Here is a 13576-nt window from a genome sequence, read left to right on the forward strand (position 1 = left end):
TAGCCAACAGCCATTGTGGAGGCTGGCATGAGAACCCAGGAGTACTGGAAAGGTTCTTTCTATCTGGCTTAAGAACCACCAGAACACAGCCAGCTGCATCTCAAGCTGGGCCATGTACCAGGTTCAACCGCGTGTGTGTGCACCTGCAGCCGAAGCTGTGGCAGGAGGGGGTGGGGAAGAGGACTAGGCTACTGCATCGTACATAGTGGGGGCTGTGTGGCAGGGGAACATGATGACTTGTGACAATAAGATGGGGACAGAGAGCAGAGGGCGCAAAGGAGTCAGCAAAGGGAAATGGGAACCAGTAGGCCAAGCTGCAAGTCCCTCCCTTCATTCAAAGCCTCCCGAACACGAACACCCTTTCCTATATAACACCGACAGGGCTAGGCCTAGGGTCACTGTTTGGAGGGCGGAGCTCACCCAATCCTACCCCTGGTTGGATCCCACCTGCCAGCCACAGGCAGCTGAAAGGGTGGGGGGTGGGGCATAATTGGTAAGTTCTCAGCTTCATGTCGAGCTGTGTTCAGAATGCTGCTTCATTCATCCTGGGCTGCAATTAGAGTGCTAACTAGGGCAGCCCTGCGGCCCCAGACAATTACCAGCCTATTTTCCCATCTTGCGGCAACAAGATCAGGAGCCTGGCAATTATGCCTCCCTCTGCGGCAGCAGGCTGCACCCCCAATCCCCTATTTAAATGATAATGAGACACGACTCATTCAATTTAGTCCTTCAGAAAAATGTACCACCCTGAGGCCTCTTCAGGAGCTGGGCAGGGTTGGTGTCAGTGGTCATCTCCTGAGCCACCAACTCCTTGGGTAGCCCCTCTGTTTCTACCCTAGTAGTGGGCCAGCCCTGTGACAGGCTCCAGACCCCTTCCACCTGGCTTTGTGGCTGATTAACCCAAAGACCTGGTACCCAGGGGTCTCTCTCGGGGACACTGATATATCCCCAATTCAGTTCACTGCATGTGCACCCCTACCCTGCACGACCAGCCCCAGGTACCTCAGGACCCATGCCAGGGTATGCAGCTAACTGTCCACTCTTCTTTGGGCAAGGTTAGCCCCTGTTTCAGACATGGCCTGACATCTATGAATTCAGACACATTTGTGGAATCATTTCTACCCAATCATCACTGCAGGATGCTGGTGTAGCATCTGCTCTAAGCCACAAGGATGTCCACCTTAGGGTTCCAGGGCCAGTTCTCAGGCTGCTACACTGTACTATGAGATACTTAATATTCCAGATGGGCTCCTGCCAGCTCCTAACTGCTGTCCTTCATTTACACCCCTCCTACTGGTGAGGTCCTAATTTAACTCCTAATTGCTCATGAGCAGCCTCCATGTAAACTGCCAGGCATGGTCAAAGCCACGCAACAACTGCAGGAGGCCACCAGGATGTCAGTAATGGATACTCACATCGCTCAGCTGGTCCCGGGAGCTGCTATGCTGAGAGCTGGAAGCTTCAAGGACGCTGTCATCATCACTGTTCCGGTCACCCCCTCTGGCCATGGTGACCTTCATCTGGGGACAGGGAGAAAAGAGTCTCAGGCAAACATGCACTGACTAGTACGACTTCCTGACCAGGGTCATACCCTCGCCACAAAATCAATTGGAACTAGGCTCATTCCAGGGCTGGAAGTGCCAAATGGGGCAGGGGACATTTCCCCTTGACTTGAAGACATGGGTCTGTTGGGAGAAACAGCAGAAGGAACAGAAAGATTTTCGGACAGGAACCCGCCTGGCTGACTGCTTACAAATTCATCACCAGACAGGACAGGAAAGAAATGCCCCAAGGAGACACCATCACTGACTCTATCCTTGATTCTTCCAGTCACTGACTTTGAAGATACTCCAGGAGACTGACGGGCTACACACCAGGCTTGCTCTCCCTGCCCAAAGCCTGACCTCTTCCTACTGAGGCCATGCCTGGGCTGGGCTGCCCACCCTACTACATCAAGACATTACACCCATGCACCCACAGTGCCTCTCTCCTTCAGTAGGCACAGCAACTCCTTAGGTATGTGACCTTGGCTACTTCTTAGCTCCTGGATGCCTTGGTTTGCCATTTGCAGGACAAAGTTGTAGGTACGCACAAACATCCCAGGGGCCAGCTGATACTGGCTGTCCAAAGTGCTTTGCACGTTCTGAGACTGTTGGCTGTTTGGAACAGCCCTTAGGACAACCCATTTCACTCTCAGCTCAGAAAAAGAAAACAGGCCCAGGCAAGGTGACAGATATCACTGGCCTTGGCATTAGACACCAGCAGGAACACCCAGCTACATAGCTAAGTTCATAACATCCTGGGACTATTTGCAGAGGCCATCTTCTGGCCCCAGTCATGACCACAACTGTCCAGGTATGATGACCTCACACCTCTGCCCAGTATAAGTCTGTGGTATGTTTAATTCCCACTTTTTTTTGTTTTTGTTTTTGTTTTTGTTTTTGACTTTTCGAGACAGGGTTTCTCTGTAGTTTTAGAGCCTGTCCTGGAACTCACACAGAGATCCACCTGCCTGCTTGCCTCCTGGGTGCTGGGATTAAAGGTGTACGCCACCACTACCTGGAGTGACATTCCCACATCTTATAATGGATGAACTTGGTCTCCTCATAAACAAACTGGGTGCAGTGTTCAGCTAGCATGGGATGTTGAGGGCTATGTGAATGCATGTGAGCATTTGTTCTCCCCTGGTCTCATATCCTAGAGCCACTGGTATATGTTTGGTTAAAATCCTTAGAATCCAGTCAGTCAATTTCACCATAAGTATGTGCCAGCCCTGGAACCAATTGGTTTAAGCCCCTGAATCTGAAAACTTCCCCCTAGCCCCAGACTTCCAGAAATCCACACCCCTCCCCCTTGGATCTAACAGAGTACCAAGGCCAAGACACTGACCTGATGTTAGTTCATGTTCCAGGTGGCTAAATTGGGGCCCTTCACCCAGGCAAGGTAGGGTGCAATGAGCTAGGCTAACCAGAGGAGCTGAAGGTGATCATAGTTACTGACTGAACTGCCCGTGGAGACTTTTCATTACTACTGGACCCATTGAGAATCTACTGATATCTCTGTCATTGGTTTGGCTGTAATGAGGGAATTCTCTCTTCTGACCTACAGTGGACAAAGACTGCCAATTCATGAGGGCTGAAATGCACATCTGTGTGGTTGAACTATGAGTACACAGGGCATGCTTCCTGCTTGACACATACATACAGAAATCTTCTTTTCTGAGCCAGACGCTGGAGTGAGTGATGGACCCTACGACTGACTCCATGATAGAACCCTGTAGGTGGGATGGGCTGTGTCTGCTACCATTTCTTAAATAACTGTCTTCTGTAAAAGGAGTTCTTAATTGGTTGAGATAATGAGAGATCAGAGAGGAGCAAGCCAGTCTTCAGAGTTGAAAACCCCATTTCCTGCAGTTTTATAGAGCTGACTGAGTCCTATATTCCGGAAAACACTGCGGACACATGAGACAGTTGTCACCTGCTTCTGTAACCAGGTGGATCCAAAACAGCCCAACCTGCTGACCTTTTGGTCTTTCCTGCTTCTTACCCGCTTTGAGAAAGTTTGCCATTAGCTATGCCAGAGGCTGTGAGATACCATGCTTCCATCTCCACCTTTGTGTGGTAGAATGAGGTAAACTATTTTGTTGTTGTTGTTTGTTCTGAGACAGGGTTTCTCTGTAGCTTTTGAAGATTGTCCTGGAATTTGCTCTGTAGACGAGGCTGGCCTCAAATGCAGAGAGATCCACCTGCCTCTGCTTCTCAAGGGCTGGGATTAAAGGCGTGTGCTACCATTGCCCGGTATGTGGAAGGATGATATCAGTACACCTAAACCTCTGTGTCTGCCTGGAGCCAGAAGGTGGCCTGCTTGCTCCAGGAGGGCAGATGAGAGTACCTGTACTTATGCCCACCCTTGAACTTTGTAGACCAGCCACAAGTCCACCCATTTATCCAATAGTTCACTAATCCACCCAAGTAACTAGCTACAATCATCCATCTATCATCAATCCATCCAACTACTCAGCTAATCAGCCAGCCAGCCAACTAACAAACTAAACATTCAACCAACCAACCGAGCCAGCATTCTCTGGGTAAGTTCTTATACATTGGGCTCTTCTAAACAATGGACATGCAGACACATACCCCTCCTCTGATGGAGCCTTCAAAATCACATGGCTCCCAATAAATTAAAGGAAGGAAAGAAACAAAACAAAACAAACAAAAAACAGCCTGAAAGACAGCAGCAGGTGCTAAGAAGGCAAACTGAGAGAAGGTGGGAGGACCACCAGAAAGGGCTGCTCTATGCCACAAGACAGGCAAGGTCCACTCACTACCTATGCTGGACAGTGCTTCATTTGTCCTGTGACACAGCCACTTTGATGGACAGAGTTGGACTAATTTGTACACCCCAGTTTGGGATGCTCCAAACATGGAATGGAGGTCAAAGATGGTCCACTCATTTAAAGTTTGCTTCTGCCACATGTCTGGGTGACTATGGCCTGCAAACTCCTGTGTAGCCTCTGCAGCCCAGGAGGTCTCCAGGGAATGGCTGGAAGCCAAGCCCCAAGGAGGAACCCAGTTACTGTACCTCTCACAGAGCTCCCTTATAGAGCCACAGGCTGATAGTCTGAGCAGCTGCTCTCTTGGGCTTGGGTGTGGAGCAGGACCTCTCTCAACATGAAGTCTCTGCAACTGCACATTCATCCCAGGTGGGCACAGCCACACTCTGTCTCTATCTCTTCATTATGGCCCCTGTGGGTTTCCAAGGTCACTTCTGACACCAGTTCTTTTCTCAGTCTTATAAGCTGGCCATGTTGGGCCTCTTGTCTGGTTTTCCATCCAGCCTCATATAGGAACTTAATGTATACATTATCTTGTGTATGTATGTGTGAGTATGCATGCCACAGTGCATGTGTAGAAGTTAGAGGACAACTTATGGGGATCACTTCTTTCCTTTCACCAAGTGGGTCCCAGGAATTTGAACACAGGTTGCCAGGCTTGGCAGCAAGTGCCTCTACCCATTTAGCCATCTCTCTAGCCCAATGGGTTTGACGGTTTATCTTTTATATTCTTTAGGCTTATTTTTTATTTTGTGTATAGGTTTGTAGCCTACATACATGTCTGTGTACCATGTGCATTAGTGCCCATGGAGACCAGAAGAGGTCATCAGATCTCCTGGAACTGGAATCACAGGTGTTTGTGAACGACCATCTGGATGTTGGGAATTGAATGCAAGTCCTCTGGAAGAGCAGCCACTGTTCTTACCACTGAGCCACCTCTCTTGTCCCATCTCTGGACAAGGGCTCACTGGCAGCTCCAAGAAGCAGGTTTAGAAGCTAAACTGGCAGCCTTGTCGCTAGAACTTTCATGGACCCTTAGTCTTGGGATTCAGCCCTTGGCTCTGGGATGTACAGGTCTATCTAGGGGAGAGTTGCAAGGAGAAAAAAGGCTGTCAGCCAAGGGGACAAGAGAGTTCCAGGAAGAGACATGGAGGGAGGTGGGCAATGATTAGGGGTCCAGACATATAGCACTCAAAAGATCTCAGAGAAAGGCCAATATTAACTTACTGGGTTCCCAAGCCTACAATGCTGATCAGTGTTCTCTCTGCACCAACCTTGCAGCCCAGCATGTCCCAAGGTCCCTAATGTGGGTGGGACAGACTGTGAGCCAGGCTGCTCCCCACCGCCCAGCAGCCTCTGTCAGCATGTGCTAACACTCCCTACTTCCTCATTCATGAGTGTGAGCCTGGGTAGGACAGGGGACATAAAAACCACAATAAGCTGACAGGATCTTTTATGTGAACATGCTACCAACTGGGCAGAGAAACTGAGGCACAGTGCAGTGCATGGACTTCTGCAGGTACCACACATGATAAATGGAAGCTTGAGTGGTACATGCACTCCTTAGGTACCAGGGGCAGGGTGGAAGGAACCCTGACTCACTCCCAATTAGCAGGATCAAAGCAAAGCCAGTGTTGTGTGGTAAGCCAGCTTTGTGGGAGAGGAAGGCCCCGGGGGATGCCTGCCAATTTCCACAGAGTAAATGCTCACACCAAGGTCTGCCTGAAACTACCAACAGTTTAGCAGCTTGCGAATTTTCTGGACACTTAGCAACCAGCTTTTTTTTTTTTTTTTTCCTAGACAGGGTTTCTCTGTGGCTTTGGAAGCTGTCCTGGAACTAGCTCTTGTAGACCAGGCTGGTCTCCAACTTACAGAGATCCTCTGCCTCTGCCTCTGCCTCCCAAGTGCTGGGATTAAAGGCATACGCCACCAATGCAGCAACCAGCTTCTGCAAGCTGGTGTTCCTCTAAACAGGGTAAGCAGACTAGCAGGTTGGGAAAGGGCTCCAGTAGCCAAGACATGGTGACTCTAGCAATGAGGTGCCTCCTTCCCTCTACTCAGCTGTAGGCTGCACATGGAAGTGATTGTTTCCAGGGCTGGTGGCCAAGTGCACTGCTGTCCCAGGCAGGAAACATGTGCTTTGTTCTGGTGCTCACATACACTGGGGTTTGGGGCACAGAGCTAGCCTGTCCAAGGGTTGGGCCCTGAGCCATGAATTGCTGAAAATAAAGAGCTCAGAAGCATCTCCTCTCACTTAAAGAAGTTAGAATGTCTACCAACACTCAGACCCAGAAAGAAATACACATGAACACACATGCCCCAGTTGTCTATGAAACGTATATGTAGTACCCATTGTACACACCTCATCTGCTCCCCAGACACCTTCATGTTCTGAAGCACTTCAAAGAGGCACCAAAGCCCACTGGACCCCAGAATCCCATTGTTCAGGCTGAGAATACATACAAGACAGTAGGAACAGCTACCCTGAGTAAGTGCAGGGCATGACCTGGGTGGTGTGCATGAAAGTCAATGAGTCATGCACAAGCTGGAATATTCCCAGGGAGACATGCACACCGCCTCAAACTGTTTCATACACAGACAAATGCTTAACTTGTGAGCCCCTGCAGTCCACCTAACCTCTGCACTCACAAGATGGAGACAGGGTCGGGTAGTTCACTTCCTGGATTGAAGAGGAAAAGGCTGCTTTCTGCTGTAAACCCTGAGAAATCCTTGCAAGGGACGGCAGCTCCCTCGGGCATCCCAGACCCAGAATGGGCGAGAGGTGGAAGAGTGGTTAGGCTCCCCACACCTCAGTATGAAAAGCCATGGAAGACACTCCCGCAGCACTGCCACCTATACACACAGTATGTCCTGTACACACAGAATGTCAAGTGTACACACCATGCCCTGTATGTATGGTACTTTCTGGATGCCATAGGTACATCTTGAATACGTGGCGTTTCATGAGCATAACACACCTGTGTATAGTGTATTCTATTGGCAGAATATGCCATATGTGCATGGTTATGTCCTGCACACACAGTGTTGCATCCAAGCTCTGGCCCTCCGACAACCACTCTATGCCTACTCTTCTTGGGGGACTGACCCCTGCTCCCACATCCTCAGTTCACTGACCCCTGGCCTTGCTTTAGACAATGGTCATTTGAAGAACTCCGCAGGTTCCCCAGATATAGCACACCTTGGGTCCAAGCTTGGCACTGGCCCAAGTCACCCAAGTAACTGATACCCTCCTGCGGTGAGCTGTGCCAGGAGTTCACAGCCAGAGTAACCCTGATTCACTTCAGAGCTCACAAGACCATGCTTGTGAGCTGTGACTTTCTCTAATGCGTTCTGCTCCCCGACCCATAGCCCCTATTCATTGTCAGATTTGGGCCCTGGCTTCCCATGTCTTCTGAGACCCAAGAACAGGTGCTAATTCAGTCAAAAACCTCAGCTAGCACAGCAATGAAACTCACCTTTTCTGTTTTGCTGTTGCCAGACCTGATGGTGCCCTACCCTGACCACAACACTCACTGAGCACTGCGGACTTCCCCTCCACAGGCGCCCAGCTGTGGCTTCAGACCTGGGTACTCCATACAATCCTCTCTTCAGAACTGAGTTTTCACGTCACCTGGCCAGGAGGGGACCCATCTCAGATCTACTTCGCCAAGACACTCCATTTGCTTCTTTCCCTGTCATACTTAACACCAAGATGTCATTGTTTACTACTGTGCCCTGTGGAGGGTGGGGAGATGGCTCAGGTTAAGGGCATCGAACTTCTTTACATCCTTCTAGGATTCCATGAGTTGTGTGGTGAGGCAGCACTACGTGAGGAGGGGGAACGAGACAGGGACTAGCAGGGTTCCGGGCACCCACAATGCCCTTCAGGAGCTTGCCTCCAATAATCTGACTTCCTCCTAAGTCCCACTTTCTAGGGTTTCCACGACATCCCAGCAGTGCCAGAGGCTAACACTTTTGGCACATGGGCCTTGAGGGATGCCTGGATCTAAGCCACAGCATGGTCCCATTTCATCTTCATAGGCATGTGCAGTGGAACTTCACCACCTCCCACCAGCCTGCATTCTGGGTCCTGCATGCTCCTCCTTGACACCAACCCAAGGTGTCACATAGCTGTCACACTCAAAACAGTCTTTGCTTCCTCTACCATGCTGCGGTGGGTCTCAGTCTTTCTAATGCTATCTCTTTCTCAAGAAACTGCCTAGGAAATCCTGTAGGGGGACTAGGAAACCTGTGGGCTTTCCCCTCATCTCTGCCAACTGTGAGGGACGTCCATTGTCATTGCCACTTTAAGCTGGGAAGGGGCGCACTCTGCCATTTGTGCACTGGGATACTGGACCCATCTAGAAGGGTTGACAGGCAGCTAGAGATCCCAGGTCGGGCCATACCACATACAATACCCAGGGGAGGGGGCACACACCTCAACTCAGCCAGATAAGCTGCTCCAAGGCCTTGATACCTTGCCCTTCTATTCCAGTCTGGCCTCACTTCTTAGCTAGGGCATAAATTGTTCCCTCTGCCATATGCCGTTCTTCTAAGACTGCTAGGGTACAGTCTCTGAAGGTTTATTCATTGGAGCAAGAGGCTCCATGAGGCTAACGTCAGCAAGCTGGGACTAATGCCTGGATGAAACCTGGAAAGCAGGTTGGGAAGGCTGGTAACTTCATCTCACAGGCTGTGTTATTAACATGGAGGGCAGGATATGTCATGAGCATCCACCTAGCCAGACATACCTCTGCAGTCATGCAAAGCAAAGTGAGGTGTGCATGGGCGTGTACACACACACACACACACACACACACCACACACAAATGCCTTGGGGAGGTGCCGGTGTTCAAGGTAGCTTGTGCTAGCATTCCTCTCTTCTAGGTTGCCCCAACTCACATTCTGACTCAGCCATGGCAGAACCTAAGGATCATTCTAGTTCCAGGCACTACAACAGGGGCTACCCAGCCTCCCAGGGAACTTACCCCAAATACCTCCAACAACTTACAAGGTTCGCCCTCCTGTTATGAGACTCAGTGGGGGAACCTCATTGGCTCCTTCGGGCTCCCTCCCCCTTCTTGGTTACAGTACCCCACCCATGATAAGGAGGGCTGCACTGAACCTGGTACAGAGTGTGAGAGGACTAGCAGTAGTAAGTAGATGCTGATGGCCACTCAAATGATGGCATTGTCCCCAGACCACATTTCTAAAGGGTCTTCTGGACCCCAGACTCATGCCACCCCAACCGAGATGAGCCCACTGCCTCATACAGTGGTCAGGACCCAAGCCTCCTTCCAGGGCAGCTCCAAGCAACCTCACCTCAGGGCTCCCACCCCAGCTGACTGATCTTGGCAGGCATTCAAAGCTGTGTCCTTTGGTCGGATTGGTCAGCAACACTAGAATCTGCCAAATCCAGAGGAACCTGGGTCTCCAGCTGTTTTTGTGAACTTGCCTTTTCTAAGTATGCTGCAACAGCAGCCCCCAAGTCAGGTCCCAGAGCATGGCCCCTGTGACCCAGTCAGCAAGTCCTGGTGAGGCTTCCCTCCCCCTGCTGGCTGTGGTCTTTTTAATTGTGTATGCACATACATATGTGAGAGCAGCATCTGTGTGTGGAGTCTGTTCTCTCCTGCCACCTTGTGGCATCTGAGGATCAGATCAGGGCCTGTACATAGGCACCTCTCAACCTGCTGAGCTATCTCTCTCTCTCTCTCTCTCTCTCTCTCTCTCTCTCTCTCTCTCTCTCTCTCTCTCTCTCTCTCTCTCTCTCTCTCTCTAGCCCACTAGGTTTAAGTACTCCTTCTTAGCAAGCGTCTCCTAGAAACTATGGCAGCCTCAACTTTCTGGGCTGACCTGCCCTCCACTGTCAGTTTTTATCTTTCTTCCTACACACAACTAAGAGGCAGCTTAAGGACAGCAGGCAAGAGACACCTAGAGTCGTCTGGTACAATGGATACCCTTAGGTACAACCAACCAGCCTTTCAACCCTGGAATAGGCTAAGCAGGGCAGTAGAGGATAATAACAGGACTTTACAATGCACTTTCTGGCCCTAAACAGGACAGAAGGACGTACGTGTGTGTGTGTGTGTGTGTGTGTGTGTGTGTGTGTGTGTGTGTGTGTGTAGAATCAAGAACAGGATTTCCCTAACCCTTCCCACAAGCTAATCTGCAGTTATGCTGTCCAGGGCAGCATAACTCAGGCTCTAGGTTCCTTGGGCCTCCCCCATGCAGCCAGCCCTCCTCAAAAACACTGGCATGGATGGGCCTGGTTCAGAGTGTGAATCCTGCCCCCAAGAGCTCCACCCAACACCCACCTCAAACCTCTGCTACTCATACCTGGGTACCACAGCACTCTCTGAGGGTCAGCACATCCCCAGACCCACAAGACAGAATGTGACTCCCAAGCCTCCTTCCTGTCTAGCACTTAATGAATGGAAGACCAAATCTAGATATACAAAACCACTCAATGGAATAAATCACGGGACACATGTCATCTATTTGAATTATAAAACACTAATACGGTTATAAAAATGGCATGGCACTTTTTATTTTTATAATCAGAAAAATAAGTCCCAAATTCTCAGTTCAGAGGCTGTAGTTGAGCATCAGAAAAGGGGTCTGTCCAGTGTGAACAGAACTAAAGAGAACAGGTACCAGGTATAGTGACTGGGGCCCCTAACCCACTCAGCCCAGAGAGCCCCAGGTAGCCCAGAACCCTCTCTGCTCTGGTCACCTCCCCTTCAGGGGGCTCAATCTAGCCACTGGGACTCCAGGGGTTGGCTGCCTTGAGATGGGACTGGGGGCAGGGGTGAACAACCCCTGATCACAGGTAATGGGCTATGGGATAGGTACAGGCCCAAAGGTGGCTCTGTAGTAACAGCCATAAAAATCAGGGCTGAATACTGTTGTAACAGGGATGAAGTGACTGGATAGAGGCTTCTAGCTGTCCTGTCAGTGCCTCTGGGGTGTAGAAAACCCCAAGAGGTGGGGAAGCAGCCACTGAGTCACAACCCCTTCACATCTCTTATGCAGCTGGAGGATCTTCAAGCAGACACTAACATCATCCCACAGCCAGAAGAAGGTGTGACCTGAAACCTGGTCAACCAAATCCACACTATGGCCTGAGTCACCAAAGCCATTCTGCACAGGCAGGGAATACAGTGCGTGGGAAGTGGGGGGCAGGAGAGTGAGGCCTAGGCTGGCACTCCATCACACATGCCGGGCATACATGTACACACCACTCACACCTGCACACAAGCATGAGAGACTCAGATGCAAAGACATTGTTGGCAATTAAGAGGCACCAAAAGATGCTGAAGGATCCCAACAGTCTCCAAGTCCTTGGGGTGGCTGTGTAACCTCTCCTAGGAGTTAGCTGTCCAACATAAAAGCAGCACATGTGACGAGCACAGTAACAAGAGGCCTGACACCCATAGAGGGGACAGTAGAATGACGGGATCACATGGAGTTCATTTCTCCTTCTGATGCGATGAGCCTGGGCCTAATCTTGGCACAGCAGGGCTCCTGCCTTGGCCCCAGGCCCCAGTCAGCCAAACAGTCTGGAATCAGCCTCAGGGCTGTCTAAGAAAGCATCTTAGGCCTAAAGAGTAAAGGTTCTCACTAGTGCAGCCCAATTATAGCATGACAAATTCACCCAGGGAGTTATCTACAAGCCTCAGGCTCCAGGACTCACAGATGGGGCTTGGCGGGCCACCCCTGGGGCAGAGTGTCGAGTCCACTGTGTCCTCAGGGGTCTGAAGGGATGGCCCAGTATTGAAGGCGGGGGCTGTCGGGCTGGTACCAGACCCAGTAGGGACTGCCGCCTAAGCTGACAAAGGGGCCTCAGAAGAGGCTGGGGGGCCAGGCCCGGCTGCCCCAGAAGTGAAGGGCGATCAGGTAGGGGAAGTAATGGTTGTGGTTTGCGAGGTTGGTCTGGGCCCAGAAGTGACCTCAGGGGCTTCTTTGGGCCCATGAGGGGCTGTTTAGGTAGGTGGGATTGCTCCGGGCTAAGACGTGGGCACTTCTGTTGCTGTGACTGTCTAAGGCTCAGCAGGGCAGGCTTGGGAGGGCTACTTTGCTCTGGGCCTTCAACCAATTGCTGGGGCTGATTGGGGCCCACCGGTGACTGCTGGGGGCAGCTAGACTGGCCCAGGAGGGATCTATGGGGCTGGCTCTGCTGACGTGGGGCCAAGAGTGCCTGCTGGGGGCAGCAGCACTGGCCAGAAAGGCAGCTGGTGGGATGACGACGTGGTTGCAAGGTGAGAGTCCCAGGGGGCTGGCATTGCTGACACTGGGCTAGCAGAGACTGTGGGGGCTGGCAGGGCTGTCCTGAGGCAGCCCTACAGGGCTGGTCACAGAGACACAATGTGGTCCATGACTGCAAAGGTCGGCAACGGTGCCACACGGTCAGTAGAGACCGGCAGCGGTGACATGAGGTCAACAGGGACCGAAGTGGATAGCGATGCCATGGAGTCTGGATGGACCGCAGGCGCTGCCTGGAGCCTGGAAGTGCCAAGAGTGGCCTGCGGGACTGAGCCAGGCGTGAGCGCTGGGTCTGGCTGAGCTGATCTGGGGCCGGAAGCAGATGCTGGGGCCGGTGGTGCTGACCAGGGCCCAGAAGTGGGCGCCGGGGCTGGCAAGGCTGTCTCAAGCCTAGAAGTGATCCATGGGGCCAAGCACGCTGACCCAGGGGCGGCCGCTGGGGCTGGCAAGGCTGCCCCGGGGCCGGGAGGGGCCCCTGGGGCTGGCTGGGCTGGCTGGGCTGTTGCTGCTGCTGGTGCTGGGCCGGGCCGTTCTGGTGCCAGGGGCTGGCTGGGAGCGGCCCCCCTTCTGGGGAGCACACCTGCATGGAAGAAAGAGTATGTGTCCACCTGGGCAGGTGTGCCCGCGGACCCCCCCATCCAGCCCAGGCCCAAGACATGCTTGCTATTCCCTCTCCAGAGCCCAATACCCAAGGGAGCTCAGAACAGAGCCTTAACTGCAGAGAAAGGCCCTTTTCCATAAAAAGAGGGCATAGGCCTAGGGTCCCCAGGAGGAACACAGCTGCAGCACTGAGCCATGACCCAGGCTCAGGGAGCCCAGCCCAGTTTCCACCTGCTGTAGGGGGGGAGCATCCTTTTTCTTGGTTTCTCCTTTCACTGCTGGGCCACCAACCTGAAGCCTTTGGCCAAGCATCCCCCTCTCTTAGCAGGAGTCTGATCCCCACATCCATTTATAGAGACACTCTAGATAGATGTCTCC

The 13576-nt window shown here is 51.9% G+C and overlaps 1 protein-coding gene across 15 annotated transcripts in view; it reads right to left on the reverse strand.

The window, feature by feature from the left end:
* Positions 1 to 13576, reverse strand: part of Fbrsl1 (fibrosin like 1) — a 74580-nt gene that overhangs the window by 46592 nt on the left and 14412 nt on the right. For 14 of the 15 annotated variants that reach the window (XM_027415871.2, XM_027415875.2, XM_035443229.1 and 11 more), the window contains exon 3: positions 1416 to 1520. In XM_027415871.2, the coding sequence (XP_027271672.1) occupies positions 1416 to 1520 (105 nt within the window). Of the gene's footprint in view, positions 1 to 1415; positions 1521 to 10853; positions 13179 to 13576 lie in introns of those variants that run through there. The other variant, XM_027415882.2, reaches the window with a different exon arrangement.

This window comes from Cricetulus griseus, chromosome 4, assembly GCF_003668045.3.
Source record: "Cricetulus griseus strain 17A/GY chromosome 4, alternate assembly CriGri-PICRH-1.0, whole genome shotgun sequence".
NCBI classification, from domain to species: Eukaryota; Metazoa; Chordata; class Mammalia; order Rodentia; family Cricetidae; genus Cricetulus; species Cricetulus griseus.